At 53.7% G+C, this 18,954-nt stretch overlaps 1 protein-coding gene across 1 annotated transcript; it reads right to left on the minus strand.

The window, feature by feature from the left end:
* Positions 1-386: 386 nt before the first annotated feature.
* On the minus strand, positions 387-18,487 carry NLRC3 (NLR family CARD domain containing 3). Its single transcript, XM_036827042.1, has 17 exons — positions 18,310-18,487; positions 16,462-18,211; positions 15,348-15,434; positions 11,947-12,030; positions 11,413-11,496; positions 9,599-9,682; positions 8,169-8,252; positions 7,494-7,577; positions 6,795-6,878; positions 6,181-6,264; positions 5,470-5,553; positions 4,907-4,990; positions 2,726-2,809; positions 2,221-2,304; positions 1,495-1,578; positions 1,014-1,097; positions 387-696 (listed from the first exon to the last, which is right to left on the minus strand). Exons 1-17 carry the CDS (start codon positions 18,485-18,487, stop codon positions 606-608), a joined length of 3,198 nt encoding a protein of 1,065 aa, XP_036682937.1. The 3' UTR covers positions 387-605.
* Between the last annotated feature and the right edge of the window lie 467 nt (positions 18,488-18,954).

Raw genomic sequence — 18,954 nt, forward strand, 5'->3', positions numbered from 1 at the left:
GAGAACTTTTCTTGTCTCTGTCTCCAGAATCCTATAATTAAAGCCTTCATTTCTCTTTAAAATTTTTTCATAATTTTTCCATATGACTCTAAGGATCATACTCCTAAAACCTTTTTTTCGTCTTGAGAAAAGAAAGAGAGGTCCCCTCTGTCACGGATGCCAAATTGGTACTCTTCATGGGCTTGAAGATGGCAACTCATTTCGGAGTGAGGGGGGTGATTTTAGCCAGGTCAGTGGAAAAGGGCAGTAATGATAAGAAAAAGTAGGGGCACATGAAGACCTCAGGATATAAATAGCTCCGACTGGCTTCTTACTTGCTGAGTTCTGAGGCCTGTTCCTGATCCCCTTGGAGGAAGACCCTCCTTTCCTTGTGCTGTAGCACAGTGTTCATCGCTCCCCTGCCTGGACTGACCCTGGACCAGGAGAGGTGCTTGTGTCCTCCTCTGGCAGCACCACTCCTGCCTCCTTGCAGAAGACCAGCTCTCCTGCAGGTCAGCATCATTCCCAGAACACAGGAAGGCACCTGGAAAGTGGTCTTTTTGTTGGAAAGCTCCCAGCTGTGTCTCTGCCGTTCTTCTGCCTGGTCCACCAGGAACTTGTTTTGCTCACATTTCAACAGTGCATGAGGAAGCATTTGTCTTGATAGCCTCTGAGATCATCCTGGCACCAGGTTCTCCAATGTGATTTCCCTGGAGACTAGAAGAGAGGATTAGGACAGGGCTTGAGAAATTGACTGAAGGGCTGGAGGCCTGAAGATTCTCATTAGTAAAGAGCAGATGGTCACTACATAAAATGCAGAACCCAGTGTGAAACCTTTGTGCTTCCAGGATTCCTCCCGTGGACAAGACTCAGCATGGCTCCCTCTTATACTGAGTTCCCTTGCAGAGCTGCTAAGGGGCCTGGGAGTCAGCCGGCCCCGAGACTCAGGCGGAAGGCAGGGTCTGCCCTGGGAGCAAATTCTAAGGGTGAGCAAGGATGGCAGGAACGGGCAGATGCTGTCGAGCCCCACTCACTTGATGTGCTGTAGCCCATGGTTTCCAGACAGTGCGGTGGCAACACATATCGCCCCGTCCATTCCCAAGGAATTCTCTTGGAGACTAGGCAGAGAAAAGATGGAGACACCACAGTGAGCCATTCAGGACAGAAGAACACTCTGCAGGAAGCAGCACTGCACTATCTTGGGGGGGACAAGTCTGAGACTGATTTGTCCACAGGCGCCATAGCAACAGCGAAGTGGCATTTAACCCTGAGACCTGTGTCTGCAGGCTGCCAGGTTGTCTCGTCCAGGTGCCATGGAGGACATAAGACCAAAAATGCAGAAGTGAACAAACCCATCCACAATATGGACTGTAGTAATCAGAATAGTGTCAGCTATTTGTACTCGGAAGGAAGCAGCTACAGAGGAAATCAAGAGCGTCTTATGCCACGGGGGAGGTTCCAGAAGAGAAGAAGTCTGCTGCTCTAAGATGCAGGTAGGTCTATACAACCACTCACTTGAGTCTTCGGAGACTTGAGTTGACCTTCAGAGCATTCGCCAGGGCTTTGGCTCCGGCCACCCCAATGGCATTTCCTCTTAAGCTGTTGGGAAAGACAGGAACCCTAAGGCACAGTGACAGCTGAGAGGTGAACACGGTACCTCTTCAGGTGACCATGAGTTACTTAGCAACAACAGGGGTGGCGGGTGCGGTGAGGTTGCTCCTTCCTCACTCCTGGGCACAGAACGGAAATTGGCTCTGGGGAGCAGGACGCTGGGAGGGGTGAGGCCGGTCCAACCTGGTGGTTTGTTGGAACTCTTATCCTCCGTTTTCATTCCAAAGGAAGAGCTGGGCCGAGACCGGAGCGGCAACCCTCCATCCAGAGGTGCCCGTGTGCTCGGAGCCACAGAACTGCAGGAGCAGGGATGACCCAGACATCCTGAGAGCCCCACAGAGATTGGGGCCCCAGGTTTGATCTTCTCGCAGACCGGGTCAGTGGCCACTGGCCACCCCAGGCCTGGGGACATGTTCAGCCTGGGCAAGGCCAAGGAGAGGACCAGCGAGTGACTCCCAGGAAAAGGGGTGACATGGGGTTGGGGAAGCTGGGTCCTTCCCAATCTACGTGAAGATATTTAAATGATTTGGGAGTTTCCATGTACATTTCTCCCTTCCATATCTATTCATTGTGAGTCAACACCTTGGTTTCTTTGGGCAAGAGGCTGTAGCCAGAGACTGGAATACTTACTCAAGAATCTCCAAGGTTCTGTTCACAGCCAGGGCCTCCCCGAGTGCCTGGGCCCCAGGGGCACCAATGGAGGCCACCTGGAGACTGTAGAAGGAGATGCAGTCAACACAGACAGGCAGCCTCTCCGGCCCTCACACCCACCCGGGCCCAACTGCATCCATACTCGCCCTTCATTTCCACTACCCCTTGACTTAGGGCTGAAAGTGGTGAAATAGCACTGAAAGTTGTTGGCCCTGGTCTGTCCAGAGAATGCTGCATCTCCTGCCTGCACTGATGCCTGACAGAGATCTGGATGCTATGGATATAGGAAGTAGAGGTGGTCTCCTGGAGAGTTTGGGGGGTAATACTCCCTGCCCCCCTAGTTTTTTCTAGATGTCTGGTGACCCAATTGCTAATATTAGGAAAATCAAACCCACCTTCCTTGACTAGGAAACAAAAATGACGGTTAATGTGAAAGGATGATTAAGAGCTAGCTTCCTGGGCTGCTGTGCATATCAGGACTTACTAGAGAGCAGTGAGGGCTGTGTTCGCCTTTAGCGCACTGGCCACTGCAGAAGCGCCTTCGTCCCCGATGGCATTTTCCTGTAAACTGAACATAGAGCCTGAACTCTGGGTGCACGGAACAGGGACCAATGCTGTGGCAGGACATGCTGAGCATGGACCTTCTAGATTTAAATCAGACCACACACACCATAGCAGACCATCTTCCTGGGGTCACCCTGGGGATCACTGTGCCTCCTGTGTGGCCACTGCAGCCCCATGGCCACCTAATGCACGTGCTCAGGGGTCTGGGGTCTGCCTGAGTCTGGACTCTCAGAGCCAAACCAGAAAAGGGACACGTGGACATGCTGTCAATAAGAGCTTGGTGTGCTTTGCAAAGCCATCCAGAAAATCAAAGCGCTCAATCCTCGGGCCATTCTTGCTGGTCAGTGTTTTACATCTTTTTTCCCCCCCTTTCCTTCCACATTGGAGGAAAGTGGCAGGCCCTGGAGCAATAAATGATTAAGAGTTTAGTTCAAGTGGATGTTGGTATGTTTGAGGGAGCAGTTTGCAATGATAATTTTAACAGACATTTGAGTATGTTGGGTGCCAGCAAGCCCAGTTCCAGCTTCTTGGAACTCAGGTGGGGAGACCTATGAGATGAGAGTTACCAACTGCAGGGTGCTGGGAGGGCCCTGTGGAGTCTCCTTCCCCAGTGTGGTCACAGAGGCTGCCCAGCAGAAATAGGTCTAAACCAAACCTGCAGGTGAGAGAGGGGGGAGGGCCTGGCACATCTAAGAAACCCAAAGAAATCGAGTTGAGTTGCTGGAGTGTGTAATGAGGCTGAGGGGGTGCAAAGGAAGCAGATCTTTAGGGGCCTTGGAAGCCACGCTAAGGGTTGGACTTCACTCTGCAGGCACCAGGCAGCCATTTAAACATCTTATCTAGGATGGGAACAGATTTACGTTTGGGAAAGATCTTCGGCCAGCAGTATGAGGATGGACGGATGTGGAGGCTGCGGCAGTGATGCAGGTGAGTGCTGCTGGCGGCCTGGACAGCGGCCGTGAGGGTAGAGGGTGGGTGGGTGGAACATTGGGAGAAGAATTGACAGGATCTGGAGATGGGGTGCAGGTGGGAAGTGAGAATGAAGGCGATGTTTCTAGCTTGCACAGTTGGTTGCTGGATCCCCTCACAAGGTGAGGAACCAAGAAGCAGACTTGTGGGGGAGATAAGTCAGGTCCACCCAGTGGGAAGTGGAGTGGGCAGTGGACACGTGGGTCTGGAGCTCAGGAGAGAGGTCTGAGCTATAGACGTGGGGGCCACCAGGACTTTGAAGGGAATTGGAGCCCTGGGTGAGGAGGAGCTTCTAGAAGGAGACATCATTCAAGGGAGGATGACCCAGGACAGAACCTTGAGGAGTACCATATTCAGAGTCAAACAGAAGGACCAGCCAGAGAAGGGATATCTTGAAAGTTGAGGGAGAAGTATTCGGCATGAAAAGCAGATGAGGCTCAAAGGTTAAACACGGAGTGACCATCTGACCCAGCATTTCTGCTCCCAGGTGTACACACAAGAGAATTAAAAGCATGTGTCCACACGGAAACTTGTGCATGAATGTTCATAGCAGCATTATTCATAATAGCCAAAAGTGGAAACAACCCAAGTGTCCATCAGTGGGTGAGTGGATAAACATAATGTCTGTCCATGCAGTGGAATATTATTTACTCATAAAAAGGAATGAAGTACTGATACATGCTGCAATGCAGATGAACCTTGAAAACATTATACTAAATGAAAGACGTGAGTCATGAAAGACTTCATTTACATGAAATGTCCAAAACAGGTAAATCCATAGAGACAGTAGATTAGGGAACTGGGGGCCTTGGTTGTGGGGGCGGGGGGGAATGGGGAGTGACTGCTAATGAGTATGAAGTTTCTTTTGGGGTGATTGAAAGGTCCTAAATTTGATTGCAGCGATATTGCACAACTCTGTGAATATACTAGAAACCAGCGACGTGTACACCTTAAATGGGTGGATTATATCTCAACAAAGCTGTTTTTTTTTAATAGCAGATGAGATGGAAACCTGCCTGCTGGCCTTAGAGCAGAGGAGGCTGTGTGCTGAGGGTGCGAGCCCTGCACCTGGTGGGCACCGAGGTTGCAGATTTCCCTGCCCCCTCTCCCCCCCTGCGGAGGCCCCACTTACTCAAGGCTGGTCAGGCTCGTGTTGAGCTGTAGTGCTTGTCCCAGGGCCTTGGCGGCGCCGGCCTGGATAAAGTTCCACTGCAGGCTGGGCAGACACACACACATGACTGCGTGGCCCAGGGCAGAGCCCAGGAGGTCCTAGGGGCTCCAGAAAGAAGGGGCTTCTCCTGGGAGAGTGACTGCAGGGAATGGGGTTCCTGACCAAGGTGGGCAGAACGCCTGCAGCCCCCCCTCAGGCTAGTCCCAAGGGGCCTGCGTGCACTCTGGTTAGTGGAGGGCACAGGGACAGGCTCACATAGACTCCAGGTGGCCCTGCATGAAGCATGTGACAGAAGCACAGCGTGGGCACACACCTCCCACCATTGGCCTCTCTCCGTGGATCGGCCCCAGGGAGCAGAGCACGGGGCAGGGCACAGCCTAGAGGCCCTGAGGCCATGTTGCTGGGGGGGGGTGGGGGGCGCCCTAAGCCGGACTTGGCCTTCTGCCTCCCCTGGTTTGAGTGTGGTCCTGCAGCTCTGCGAGCAGACAAATGGACAGGGCAGGGAGGGTGCGTCGAAGACTCACTGAAGGGATGTGAGGGCGCGGTTTTCTCTCACTGCTGCTGCGATGGCCTGGGCGCCCTGGTCATGGAGCAGGTTGGCTGTCAGGCTGGGAGGAGGTGAACAGGGGCAAGTGAGTGGGAGCTGGCAGTGCAACCCCCGTTCTTGCTCACTGGGGGATCCAGACCACTGCCGTGTTGTCCCCAACCCCCCACCCCAGGACTGCATCGCGTCTCCTGGGATTGCCTGGCTCACGCTCTTGAGGCACTTGAATGTGCCAGGTACTGTGCCCAGCACGTGTCCTGGACCATTGAACTGCATCCTGGCAACCCCACGGGGGGTGGGGGGCAGGGGGCAGGCTCTGCTCAGTGAGCTTCCATGACAGGTCACCTGCCAGGAGGTGGCGGAGCCGCCCGGGGACTCACTCATTCCTGATCCCTGTGCTGGGAGCCCCTCCCACTTGCTCATATATTGTTGCCAGGGAGTGGGGGTCAGGGGGTCAGGGCAGGGAGAGTGTCGCCACTCACTTCATCCTCCTGTAATTTACGACATAGAGGGGGGACTTGTGTCAGGGTAGCCACTGGGCAGCAGGTCTCCCAGTCCCCCCCACCAATCAGGTCCTTCTCGCACAATGGCGGGGGCGCCGAGGGTCTGCTGTCAGCTCCCAGCTCTGGGTGAGTGAGGCCCTGGGTGGCATAAAGAGCCTTAGGAAGTACAGCCTGCCCCCCTCACGTACTCCAGGCTCTTCAGGGTGCTGTTGGTGCGGAGAGCGCGAGCCAGATCCTGGGCTCCCTCCGGGCTGATGGAGTTTTCTCGAAGGCTGAGGAAAGAGAGGACCCTGAACTGCTGACTGACAGGGGAGGCCTGCCAGGTGCTCAGGCTGTGAGAAGCTGAGAGCCCCAGGTGGGACCTGGGCCAAGGTGGGAAGAGCCTGCTCTAGGAAGTCCCCCTCCAACGGCTCACCAGCCAGATGTCCCCACACCCCCCCAGGACTGTCAGCAGTTGGACAGACAGTCCAGGAGGAAGAGGATAAGATGACGGGACCTCAGAGGTGCGAAAGGAGGGGCAGGCCAGCATGCTTGGGGGCCTACAGGCTTGCCCGTAGGAAGGGAGCTGCAGATAATGGCCAGCTGAGGGCCAGAGCTGCCCCTGCCTCCCCAGCGAGCAGGGGGAGCGCAGGATGCCAGGCTTCAGAGCCAAGCTGCCCAACCATAGGTCTTCCCCGTCACAGGCCCCTGGAGGTGGGGGTGTGGGCTTCTCAGCACCAGCCTTTCCTTCCACGTCCCAAAGTCCCTTCAGACCCCCTGGCCAAAGGGACACCCTCAGATGGAGAGGGAGGCAGGGACTTACTTGAGGCTGAGGAGCGTCTGGTTGGTGCAGAGGGCTTCCATCAGCGCTGCCACTCCCAGGTCACTGATGGAATTGCTTTGCAGGCTGCAGACAGAGGACAGGGCGCACTTTGGCGTGGCTGTCTCAGGACGCGGAGGGAGTCCAGCCTGGGGCTGCAGGCACTGAGTTCAGCAGGGAGTTGGGGGAAACCTGTGCTGCCCCCACGGCCCTTCTCATCCCGTTCCCCGCATTCCGGCTCCTGCTAGGTCAGGGCAGGTGGGTCTAGCACAACCAGTGCCAAAGTTTACACGCTGCCTTGATTTGAGTGGCTCCACATGGCTTCTGGGGGGGACATGTGTCTGCAGCCCCCAGAGAAAGTGGTGCAGCTGAGTGTTCCCATTATGGGGACAGCACTGAGCTCCCCACTCCCCACCAAGGCCCTTGGAGCCAGCCCCCTCTGCAGCCACCTGTGCCAGCTTCTAAAAGTACACTCAGTGCTTGTCACTGAAAATTCCAGAACCAGCGCCGACCCTGACTGTCCACTGGGGTGGGCTGGAGGGAGAGACACTAAGATCACAGTATGCCCAGGGTTGGTGGTTGGTTGGGTTCTGACAGGGAAGTGGTCCTGACTGACAGCCCTCCTCCAGGACCCACCCACCTGCTGGATGGGAACCCAGGTGGGGAGTCACCCTCTGCCCACAGCCACCCCTGGAGACTCACTCCAGGCTCTTCAGGCCCTGGTTCACCTTCAGGGCCTCCGCCAGGGCCTTGGCACCTCCATCGCCAATGCTGTTACTGGAGAACCTGCAAGAGATGGGACATGGGTGGAGCAGCCTGGTAGGGCGAGGCTGGGGGATCAGAGTCCAGGAAGCCCTCCAGGGAAGGGCTGTCTCTGTTGTCTCAAGGGTGCCCAGGGCACAGTTTCTTCTGCCTGAGGCTGGTTGGTGGGTAGCCTCCGTAAGAGATCAAGGTAGCAAAGTCTTTCTTGATTCCTTGACAGGGTTGGCAGGGCCAACTCTTTAGTGAGGGGTATTTGTGATACTTTATGTGAAGGTGGCTGGGATGGTGTTTTCTTCTACCAGCTGGGAAGACAGTAAATGTGAGTCTGAGACAGTTGGGGCTCACTCATTCCTGGGAATCTGGATCTCCATTCTCCTGGTCCAGGGCTTTGGAGTCCAAAGCCAGCTATCTTGCGCCCACACATTCATTCATCCATCCACTCACCCACTCACTCACTCATCCATTCATCCATCCATGCACTCACCCACCCACTCTTCTGCCCACTCATCCATCCATCTACCCATCCATCCAACCCCTTGTTCACAAATATTTGTGATGGGCTGGGCATTGTGGCAGGCATGGAGGATACCAGTTTGGCCCCTCTGCATTTCTCACATGAGCTCCTTCAGACTCCTGTTCTGCTTCAGGGCATCTGCCATCTGCTGGGTTCCCACTGGCCCGATGCTGTTCTTCTGCAGGCTGTAGGAGAGGGGTCCTTCAGCAAAGCTGGTCACAACCATTCCCAGGCCAAGGACAGTCTGGTTCAAGGTGAGAGGTCAGAGACTACTCAAGTGCCGTCTCTGTTTATCGCAGCATGGGGGGAGGGGTCTCCAGGAAAGGTCTGTGGATTGTTGCCAAAGTGTTGCTAATAGACTGATGTGAAGAGTTAAGAGACAAGAACCGTTGGGCCTTCCCTTCAGGGGCCAGAAAGCAGTGACCAGCGGACACTGTTAATATCCAGCAACCTCCAAACTGGAGATTTCCACGTACAAGTCCCACTGGCCCCTCACCTGACCAGCCTTCTCAACACTCAGCAGTCTGCCTCCATCCAGACCAGCCAGCAGCCTGTCCTGCAACCCTACAGTCCTCCCAAGGGCAGACCCTCACTTAGGTGCCTCGTCTTCAAAAGCTTCTTCCTCTTACACTAAATCTGGAGGAGGGAGATGTTACAGGAGAACCCCTGTACTCATCCTAGAAGGACAGGCAGGGCAGGACCTCTTCTGTGTGAGGCTAAGTACACTCTAAACAAAATGGAATTTTCCCTGGTTACAAAGGGAAAAAAAAACCCTCCCCTCCCCTCCCTTAGAGTATTTCCTTGAGAAAACTTGGGATTGTAAATCCTTTCCTTGTCCCTTTGAGAGTATGTAAATCTTTTTAAGAGCTAGAAGTAAACCTCTTGGCAAGTTTATAGCCTAGGAATATCTTTTGTAAGGGCCTTGGAGCCATCTCTTTGAACTGTGCACATCAAGTAAGAGAACACCTGCTCCAAGCTGTAAGTACCTGCTGGTCATAAAGATGTGAGAAGTTTCATTTTCCTTGGGATAAAGGCAGGTAGCAAACACAGATGGCTACCCCCAAATAACAGGCAAATTTAGTATAAGGTAAGTGTGACAAATGGTTCTGTCCAGTCCTCTTATTTGAGGGCAAGTTGTGGTTTTTCTTGAAAACACTTATGTAATGGGTTGTATCTGCTCGACTGTAGGAAAGGGTGAGATTCTTTTCTGTCTTTGCCATCCCATTGGTGGATTGCCTTTGATGCTCATTGCAGGCTAGCTGAATGCTTATTCCAGGAATTAAGCTGTTTTGTACTTTTCTACATTTGTGGAGAGGATTTTCTGGGTTGGCAGGAGGCTTTATTTTTAATTATTTCCCCCACACCTGTTCTCTGGAAAAGCAGTGGACATCAGGTTTTCCAGGGGCCATCCAGATGGATCAGAAAGCCTCAGGGCTTTGTCCCATCCATCCCTCCATGCAGAAAACAGACAGGCCCTTGGAGGAGAAGAGAGAAGAGGAAACGTTCTCTGCCAGCCAGCATGCCCACTCACTGCAGCACGGAGAGGGTCCGGTTGGCAGCCAAGGCCTCAGCCATGGACCTGGCACCGTCATCCCTGATCCTGTTGCTCTGGAGGCTGTGGAAGCAAAGAGGTGCATCACTGATGGAGCATAGGAGGGTGCCTGGCATGCCCTCACCCTCACTACCCAGGAAGTGGGGAAACAGCTGGCCCTTTCCACTGCTGCTTTGGCCTTAGGTTTTCCTCTGGGTCTCTAAGCACTTGCCTGCTGACTGGGGACAAGGTGCCCATGGTATCTAGATCATAATGACAAGGTCATCGATAGTCCCAATTACAGCTAAAAGCCACAGCACCCAGGTGTTGGTGAGGATGTGGAGAAATTGGAACCCTCATCGGCTGCTGGTGGGAATGTCAAATGGTATGGCCTTTGAAGAAAGCAGTCTGACAGTTACTCAAAAGGTTAAACATAGGGTTACCAGGTGACCCAGCAAATTCCACTCCTACGTATATCTACCCAAAAGGATTGAAAAAAAGTCTTCAAATACTTGTACAGAGATGTGTACAGCACAATAGCCGCTAGGTGGAAACAACCCAAGTGTCCATCAGCTGATGAATGGATAAACAAATTGTGGTCTGTCCATGTAATGGAATATTATTCAGCCATGAAATGGAATGAAATACTGGCATGTGCTACAATGTGGATGAACCTTGAAAACATTATACTAAGTGAAAGAAGATAGACACAAAAAGTCTTATTGTTTGATTCCATTTATATGAAATATCCAGAATAGGTAAACATACAGACAGAAAGCAGATTGGTGGTTGCCAGGGGCTGAGGGGAGGGGAGAATGGGAAGTGACTGCTAATGGGTATAGTGTCTCCTTTTAGGGTGATGCAAATATTTTGGAACTAGATAGAGGTGTTGGTTGCACAACTGTGAATGCACTAAATGCCATTGAATTGTACACTTTAAAATGGTGAATTTTGGGCTTCCCTGGTGGCGCAGTGGTTGAGAATCTGCCTGCCAATGCAGGGGACACGGGTTCGAGCCCTGGTCTGGGAAGATCCCACATGCCGCGGAGCAACTAGGCCCGTGAGCCACAACTACTGAGCCTGCGCGTCTGGAGCCTGTGCCCAGCAACAAGAGAGGCCGCGACAGTGAAAAGGCCCACGCACCGCGATGAAGAGTGGTCCCCGCTTGCCACAACTAGAGAAAGCCCTCGCACAGAAGCGAAGACCCAACACAGCCAAAAAAATTAAAAAATAATAAATAATAAATAAAATAGTGGTGTTTAAAAAAAAAAGATGATTGTTAAAAAAAATGGTGAATTTTATGTGAATTTCGCCTCAATAAAAATAAATACATAAATGAACAAAACAAAACAAAATGACAGGACACACTCCGCTAAGGATGGATACAACCACTGGCCCCTAAAAGGAGCCCAGCAAACCACACCACACCACAGGAACCATCTGGAAGATGGGATTTCAGTGTCTTGGAAAACACCGCAGGGGATCATTCTGATGCCATGGCCTTGGGGATTTCCTACTCAATGGAGGACAAGAGCTTTTCCTCATAGATTATTTTGTCCTTCAAACCTCCATATACCTCCTCCCCTCTTCTCCTCCATCCCCTGTTCAGGCCATAAACACAGGCACAATGACCAGGGAAGAGCTGAACTTAGAAACTTGCTTAGGATACAAGATCCCCTGGCATCCACTGGGTGGAAGCCAGTATCTCATGGCCGCCATTTTGAATTACCTCCCACTCCATGAGTGGCACCTGATGAGAGGGTTCTCTGGGCCGCCTCCTGGGGGCAGAGAGACAGGGAGCGGGTGACACGTACCTCAGAGAGGCCAGAGTGCGGTTGATCTTCAGAGCATCTGCCAGTGCCTTGGCCCCTTGAGGTCCAATGGAGTTACTGTGGAGGCTGGCAGAGGAAGAGAGAGGAAGAACCATTCTCTTTTAGCCAATTCCCAGGGAGGGAAGGAGGAACAGAAGTTACATGGACCTTTAAATCCATGCTCCTCGAAAAGAATGCATCAGGGTTTAGGATTTCACGTTCGGTAGAACTGGGGCAGAGATCCTCATTTAGGCGATCAAGGAAGGAGTTCCCCAAGATGGCCCCATGTGATGGGGAGAAGAAAGCAGGATCTGATGGGCTAGTGGGCTTGGGCCAAGTGTGAAGAGGAGATGGTAACACCAGGTTCAAGGCCAAAATTCTGGCGCTTCACTGGGTGAGTCCCAGCAGCTGAGCAGGAGTCAAGACTTTGCTTGCTCAGCTGTCCTTCCAACCCATGCTGAGAAGAGTGTGGTCTAGGGGACTTCACAGGATGGCTCACACTCTCTCCCTGTCCCAGCGGTGAAGGGTCCTACTTACTCCAGAGTGGTCAGACTTCTGTTGACGAGGAGGGATCTGGCCAGAGCTTTCGCCCCTTTGTTACTGATCTGGTTCTCAGCCAAGCTGCCCAAAGAGAGGGAGAGGAGTGGTTAATGAAGGTCTGTAAATCTTGCCACCTATCCTGCAACACGAGGCCTGGGATCCAAACCCGTCAGCCACCGTAGCATCATCAGGGCCTGGACTCAGGTGGAGATCAGGTAAGCCAGGCCCAGGAAAGCCTCTGAGATGGGCAAGGTAGGGCCAGAGTGGGCGGACAGACCCTCACACCAGCAGAGGGTCCCAGGGGAAAGTATGCTCAGAATCCAGCACAACAGCTTCTACCCCAACAGCACAGCAGAGGGTACGGGCAATTACTGAAGACTACCATGGGATTCCCAGCCAGGGGTGTGCTGGAAAACCAGCTGTCAGGAAAAAACAAAATACAAAAATCATGATTTGTTGGGTTGGCTAATTTCCATGGTGTAACTACTCCCATCATGGCCAATTTCAAGCACTCTCAGCTTGTAAAAATTCTGAAAATGTAACAATCAGCTCTCATGAACCGGTGGCTGAAGTCGGTTCCAGCACACCCCTGACCCCAGCCCTTTCTCTAATCCAAGAAACGAAAATGGTAGAGTTATTATAAAATTAACTTTGAGGTAACAAAATGTACATCTGTGTCTGCCTTGAAAGGGCATTCCAGGGAATTCCCCGGTGGTCCAGTGGTTAAGACTCTGTGCTTTCATTGCCGAGGGCGTGGGTTTGATCCCTGGTCAAGGAACTAAGATCCCACAAGACACGGGGTGTGGCCAAAAAAAAAAAAAAAAAAGGCATTCCAGGAACACGCTGGGGATCCACTTAATGTTGCTTCATACACCCAGTTTCAGAAATGATATCTGTTGAGGTTCTTTACAGTTTCTTAGGCATTTTAACATGTGAGGCAGCCCCATGGGATACAATTGGAATCCCCAGTGCTTTTCAAGCTATGTTTCAACGGCCCCTAAGTTTCTTCAGAAAAGCTTCAGGAGGCTGAGGGGAAACCAAGTGCCTAGGCTCTGCCCCCCACTTCTTTCAACCCCAGCAGCCCCCCTTTTGTCTGCCTAATTGGGATTCTGCCTCATATGCCACTTTTTTTTTTAATTAATTAATTTATATTTGGCGGCGTTGGGTCTTCGTTGCTGCGCGTGGGCTCTCTCTAGTTGAAGCGAGCAGGGGCTACTCTTCGTTGCAGTGCACGGGCTTCTTGTTGTAGTGGCTTCTCATTGCGGAGCACGGGCTCTAGGCACGCAGGCTTCAGTAGTTGTGGCACGTGGGCTCAGTAGTTGTGGCTTGCGGGCTCTAGAGCACAGGCTCAGTAGTTGTGGTGCCCGGGCTTAGCTGCTCCGCGGCATGTGGGATCTTCCCGGACCAGGGCTCGAACCCATGTCCCCTGCATTGGCAGGCGGATTCTTAACCACTGTGCCACCAGGGTAGTCCCTCATATGCCACTTTTAAAAAGTGTTCTATCGCTTAAAAAAAGTTTGAAGACTGTTCATCCAGACCACCACCTTCTATATAACTGTTCTCAGCTTCTAGAGAGCCTCTGTCCCCATCCCCTACCCCCAGGACTTTTATAACATTTTATAAAAAATATTTTATGAAGGATGCCTTGGACGTTTCAAACAGGGCTGTGGCACTGAGGACCAACTATAGAGAGGTGAAGGAGAGCGTGTGGCCAGAGAAGTTTTGGGCTTTGTTCAGAAAAATCTCTGAGTACTATCTAGATTCCTTTAAGCAAAACACTGAAAGTTGGCTATTTTGCTGAAGATTGTCATGAAGGAAGCTATATTCATAATGAGAAATTGTCATTATTTTGTTTCTTTCTAAGAGATTGCATTTACATTTCTGGCTAACCAGAGGATCCTGCTAGTTAACAGCTGGCTCTTAACACGGTGCTTCCTCTGTGGCTGTCCTGTCCTGAGAACTTTCCGTGAATTAACTCATGTAGCCTCGTGGCAACCCTAAGAGGCAGTGTGCAGTAAAGGATTAACTTTGGCTCCTGCTCCTGAGAGGTGACCTCTAAGCCCTTGGAATGTCCTGCCTGGTAGGAATGTCTCTGTTTACCTGGGGGCCTTGGGCCTTGATCGATAGTCTATCTCACAATGGGATTTATGGTCATGCAGTGTCAGCTTGACCTCTGGAGGGGCTGGAGACTAAGGTCAGCATGCGGTGGGCAGGTGTGTCTTCACGACCAAACCCCAGTAACAACCCTGGACACCAAGGCTTGGGTGAGCTTCCCTGGTTGGAATGCTCCGTATGTGTGTTGTCACACATGGTCTCTGGGAGTAGGAAGCGCTCTCTGTTCAACTCCGCTGGGAGAGGGCGGCTGGAAGCTTGGCCTGGTCTCTGGGACCCTGCCCCAAGGGCCGTTCCCTTTGCAGATTTTAATGTGTATCCTTTCAGTGTAATGAACCGTAACTGTGGGTATAGTGGCTTTTCTGAGTTCTGTGAGTTCACTGAACCTGAGGGTGGTCATGGGGACCCCTGAACCCATACCGTTTACCCTTCTTAGGCACGGAGGTGTCTGTCCAAGGTCACGTGGAGCTCACCACTACTCTAACCACTATCCTCAAAGACTTACTTTTGCTCCGGACTCATGCTATATTCTTGTCTCCTCAGATAAAGATTATTTCAAAAGCTGGAGGATGTGTGAGGATGAAAAATTACTCTCTGGGTCCTGTTCTCTAAACTCACCTCCCTAGTTCTCCTAAAGCCACCCTCAGGTCATCACATCGATTCAACTACGAATCAGAGTGTTAACTCACACTTGGATGTTATTGGGTTGGCCAAAAAGTTTGTTCGGGTTTTTCATAAGATGATGTAGAAAAACTCAAACGAACTTTTTGGCCAACCCAATGTAGGAGTGATTTCATTAGCACATAGATCTGTTCTGCAGTCAGCATATAAACTCTATCTAATTATGTTATTAAAGATGCAATGTTTAAATTTAAAATTGTTTTAATTAATATTAATTTTTTTTAATTTAAAAATTTGGGTGTTATTTAAAGATGCAATCCTGTGCTCAAAATACCATTTGAGGGCAAACTTTGTGAGGCATTTAGAGTAAATCAGGCTTGGCGGTATGTCCGCACAGACAGCATCTGGAGAAATGGTTCTGTATCCACGATAGCATCTGACCCATACCGTATCCTTTCCCTCTTCTTACAGATGAGGTACCTGAGCCTCTGGAACTTTCCGGAATGAGCAGAAACAAGCAGCCTGCATCCTGAGCCACACGCCTCAAAGACACCTCACTTTGAAAGCACCCCTGGCCATTTGAGCAGAGAGGAGGATGTGAAAAGAGCCCCGGACACCAAGAGACAGGTGGGCAGCCTGGGCAGGGTCTCCTGGGTCGGTGTTACCTGATCCTCTGAATGCGGCAGTCCTTCCCGCTCAGCACACTGCCCAGCAGCTCCATCATGGGGTCCTGGAACTGGTTGGTGTCCAGCCTGGTCAGGAGGAACAGCAATAATGAACAGTCCCACCGCCCATGGGCAGGTGGGATGAGGCCCCTGGCAGAGGGCTGGCATCAAGGCAGCAGAGGGGGCGCTACACAGACACCCAGGCTGAGATCCTTTCCCTCCCCCTCCTCTCCATCCCAGTGCAGCCCCCACTGTGAGGCTCGGAGATCCGTGCCAGCACACCCACATGCTCAGAGTTTTCCTCCAAGAGTGACTTGGGAGGCTCAGTGGTGTAAACCCTGGGTTTCCTACCCACAGGGATGTCTTCCCAGCAGCCCCGCAGTCTGTATGCGTGTGCAGGACACCACTTGCTAGCTCTCCTCCTTCTGAGGATGTAGAAGCTACTCTGAGGTCCTGAATGACCCTTGTCCTAAGCCTTCCCCTCCCTCCGCCAAGGTCCAGAGAGTGGACAGAGGGTGATGGGCTGAGAGTGGAGTGAATGGGTGTGGCCTGTCAGCATTGGGATGGTTTACAGGGTATTGTAGGTTGAATTGTGTCCCCCTATAAGATATGTTGGTGTCGTAACCCCCCCAGTGCCTCAAGAATGTGACCTTATTTGGAAATAGGGTCATTGCAGGGTAATGAGTTAAGATGAGGTGGAGTGGGGTGGCCTGTAACCCAGTGTGACTGGTGTCCTCACAAGAGAGGAGAGCTCTACATGAAGACAGACACGGAGAAGGTGGCCGTGTGACCTCGGAGGCAGAGACTGTGGTGATACGTCTACAAGCCAAGTATTGCCAGCAAACACTGAAGGCTGGAGAGGCCAGGAATGACCCAAGGATCCTCCCCTACAGGTTTCAGAGGGAACACAGCCCTGCTGACACCTTGATCTTAGACTCTAGCCTCCAGAACTGGGAGAGAATAACATGTCATTTTAAGCCACCCAGGCTGTGGTCCTTTGTTACAGCAGCCCCAGGACATGGACACAGAGGGACGTGGTGGAGGGGAGGAGCCCTCCAGGTCCCCGCTCTCTCCTCTGCCCACACGCCCCACACAGCCCCACCCTGGCGCCCACCTCAGACTCCGGCAGTAGAGCAGCTGGGGCAGCAGGCTCTGGAGGACCCCCTGGCTGAGGTACAGGGGCAGGTTGGCCTCCTGGGCGCAGACATCGGACACCTGCAGGAGGTAGGCCAGGGCAGCACGGTGTGGGGGGCTGGTCAGCCCGGCCAGGCCCCCGCTTGCCATGGCCTCCTCCACGCTGTGGGCCAGCTCCGTGTGCTGCAGCTCGCGCAGGCAGTGCAGGACGTTGATGGCCCGGGCGCAGACCACCATGTTGGGGCGCAGGCAGCCCTGCAGGAGCTCGGCCACCTGGGCCCGGTAGCCCTGGTGCTCACCCTGGGTCAGCAGGGAGCCGGCCAGCAGCGCGTTGACCCTCGGAGACAAGAGGCCTGAGAGGAAGCGCAGGAAGACGTCGAGCCGCCCATCCTCGGCCTGCATGGCCCTCTGGGCCGCACTCCTGAAGTGCGTGAGGAAGCCAAGCCGGGGCCAGGACATGCCGCCCTCGGTGAAGAGGTCGAAGATGGCCCTCTTGGACGCGCTGTAGTAGTAGGCAGCTGCCACAAACTCCTGCAGGGACAGGTGGGTGAAGTAGTAGGCTGCCGAGGAGGCCAGGGTCTCCTCCCGCTGCAGGAAGCAGCTGCACGGGGCGGTCTGCAGCAGGGCAAGGTCCACGCCGAACACCTTGAGGTCTGGTTCGTAGAACACATACTTCTTCCTGACCAGCCCGTGGAAGGCCAGCCGGCCCAGTGTCCCCACCATCTTGCGGCAGCTGTGGGCCAGCTGCTCAATACGGGGGCTCGCCTTGCACTTCTCCTGCCCCTCCCTGCTGAGGGCCATTCTGAAGTACCATGAGTAGAGTTCACACAGGGTCCTCGGAGGCCACAGCTCTGTGTCGTGGGGCCCTGGCCTGTTGCGGTGCAGGTGGCCCAGCACCGACCCCACCAGCCGGCAGAAGGCTGGGACGGCGCACATCAGATACAGGGCCCTGTCAGCCTGCATCTGGCTCAGGACCCAGCCCGAGAGGACCTGGTCCTCAGGGAACATCTGCCCCAGACACATCTTGATCTCCTCCTCATTGAAGCCCCGGATCTCGGTCATCCGGTCCACCAGGCCCCCCGGGATCTGGCCAGCCGCGCTGGGGCGGGAGGTGACCCAGACAGAAACACCTGGGAAGAGGTTGCCCCGGATGATGTTGGTGATCAGATGGTCCACTTGGATCTCCTTCTTGGAGTCTGTGCAGGGCACGGTGTTGGAGAAGTCCAGGGGCGTCTTACACTCATCCAGGCCGTCCAGGACGAGGAGGACTTTGGTTAGGGCTGCTGACGCCAGGCCAGTCTCCCCCGCGTGTGGGAAGACAGAGTGGACAAGTCTGTCTGCAGACAGCTTCTCATGGGTGTTGAGATCCCGGAAGGTCAAAGGCAGCACCAGCGAGAAGTCCTTGCCCACCTGCCCCCGGGCCCAGAGGTGGACAAAGTTCCTCACCAGGGTGGTCTTGCCCACGCCAGCCACCCCAATGGTGATGGAGATGCGGGGCGGGATGGACACCCGCGACAGAGGCAGGAAGAGCCTGTCCAGGGCGATGGTCCTGGTGGAGCACCAGCCCCCACGCGTGGCCTCCACCTGTGTGAAGTCGTGTTCCCTCAGCTGCAGGTCCATCAGGCCCTCCACCAGCAGGAGGCTGGTCAACCTGGGGGAGGGGCTGCCCAGCTCAGGGCTGCCTCCCATCCTGTTCAGAAGGGCCTCTCGGTGCCTCTGTATCCTCAAGTCTGCTGGACAGAAGCCAGAGGGGAGGGATGGGGGAGGGTGGGGGAGGGGAGGGTGGGGGAGGGGAAGAGGGCCCAGGGATCCCTGTCTGTCTGCTTACCATTGCCGTGGGGCCTCAGCGGGGACTCTGGCGTCCTGTCAGGGGGCTGCAGGGCCTGGGAGCCCTGACTGCCCTTCCCGGCCAGCAGGTCCACTAGGGCTTTCACCTGCTCGGCTGGGGAGCCAGCACCGTGGCCCTGGCCAGCCTCCCTGCTTGTGTGCACCTCCTGCTTCCTCATGGGGTCTGGGATTGCTGCCAGGAGCTGTGGAGAGAGGGCCTGAATCTGCTTTCTTCTGTCTGCCCATCAGTGGCCTGGGGACAGGTTAAGCGAGCCTCAAGGGATGGGCAGGATGGGGACCCACCCTTTCTCCTGCCCTGAACTACGGGTGGCTCTTGATCTGGCCTCCAGGACAGGGTTGGAAGGGCTGTTTGTTCCTGGATGGTGACAGTAGTCCCTGATGCCAGGAGCTTTGCTCAGGTGCAGGGGCCCCGGGCTCAAATCTGAGCTCTGTCACTTACTGGCTCTGCGACACTGGACAGGCCACCTGAGTGCTCTGTGCCGTGGTGTCCTCATTTGTAACCTGGGAAAGAGGATGAGATTATGAACAGTTCCACTCACGAGAGGGGAAGGATGAAAGAGGCCAATCTGGAAAGGCTGCGTGTGGTATGATTCCAATCCTATGGCCTCCTGGAAAAGGCAAAGCT

This window comes from Balaenoptera musculus, chromosome 15 (genome assembly GCF_009873245.2).
Source record: "Balaenoptera musculus isolate JJ_BM4_2016_0621 chromosome 15, mBalMus1.pri.v3, whole genome shotgun sequence".
NCBI classification, from domain to species: Eukaryota; Metazoa; Chordata; class Mammalia; order Artiodactyla; family Balaenopteridae; genus Balaenoptera; species Balaenoptera musculus.

Coding starts and splice junctions, on each gene's coding strand:
- NLRC3 (XM_036827042.1), bottom strand. CDS start 18,487: ATGAGGAAGCAGGAGGTGCACACAAGCAGGGAGGCTGGCCAGGGCCAC. Junction 18,212..18,309: donor GCTGAGGCCCCACGGCAATG/GTAAGCAGACAG, acceptor TCTGTCCAGCAG/ACTTGAGGATACAGAGGCAC. Junction 2,810..4,906: donor ACGAGCCTGACCAGCCTTGA/GTAAGTGGGGCC, acceptor CTCTATGTTCAG/TTTACAGGAAAATGCCATCG.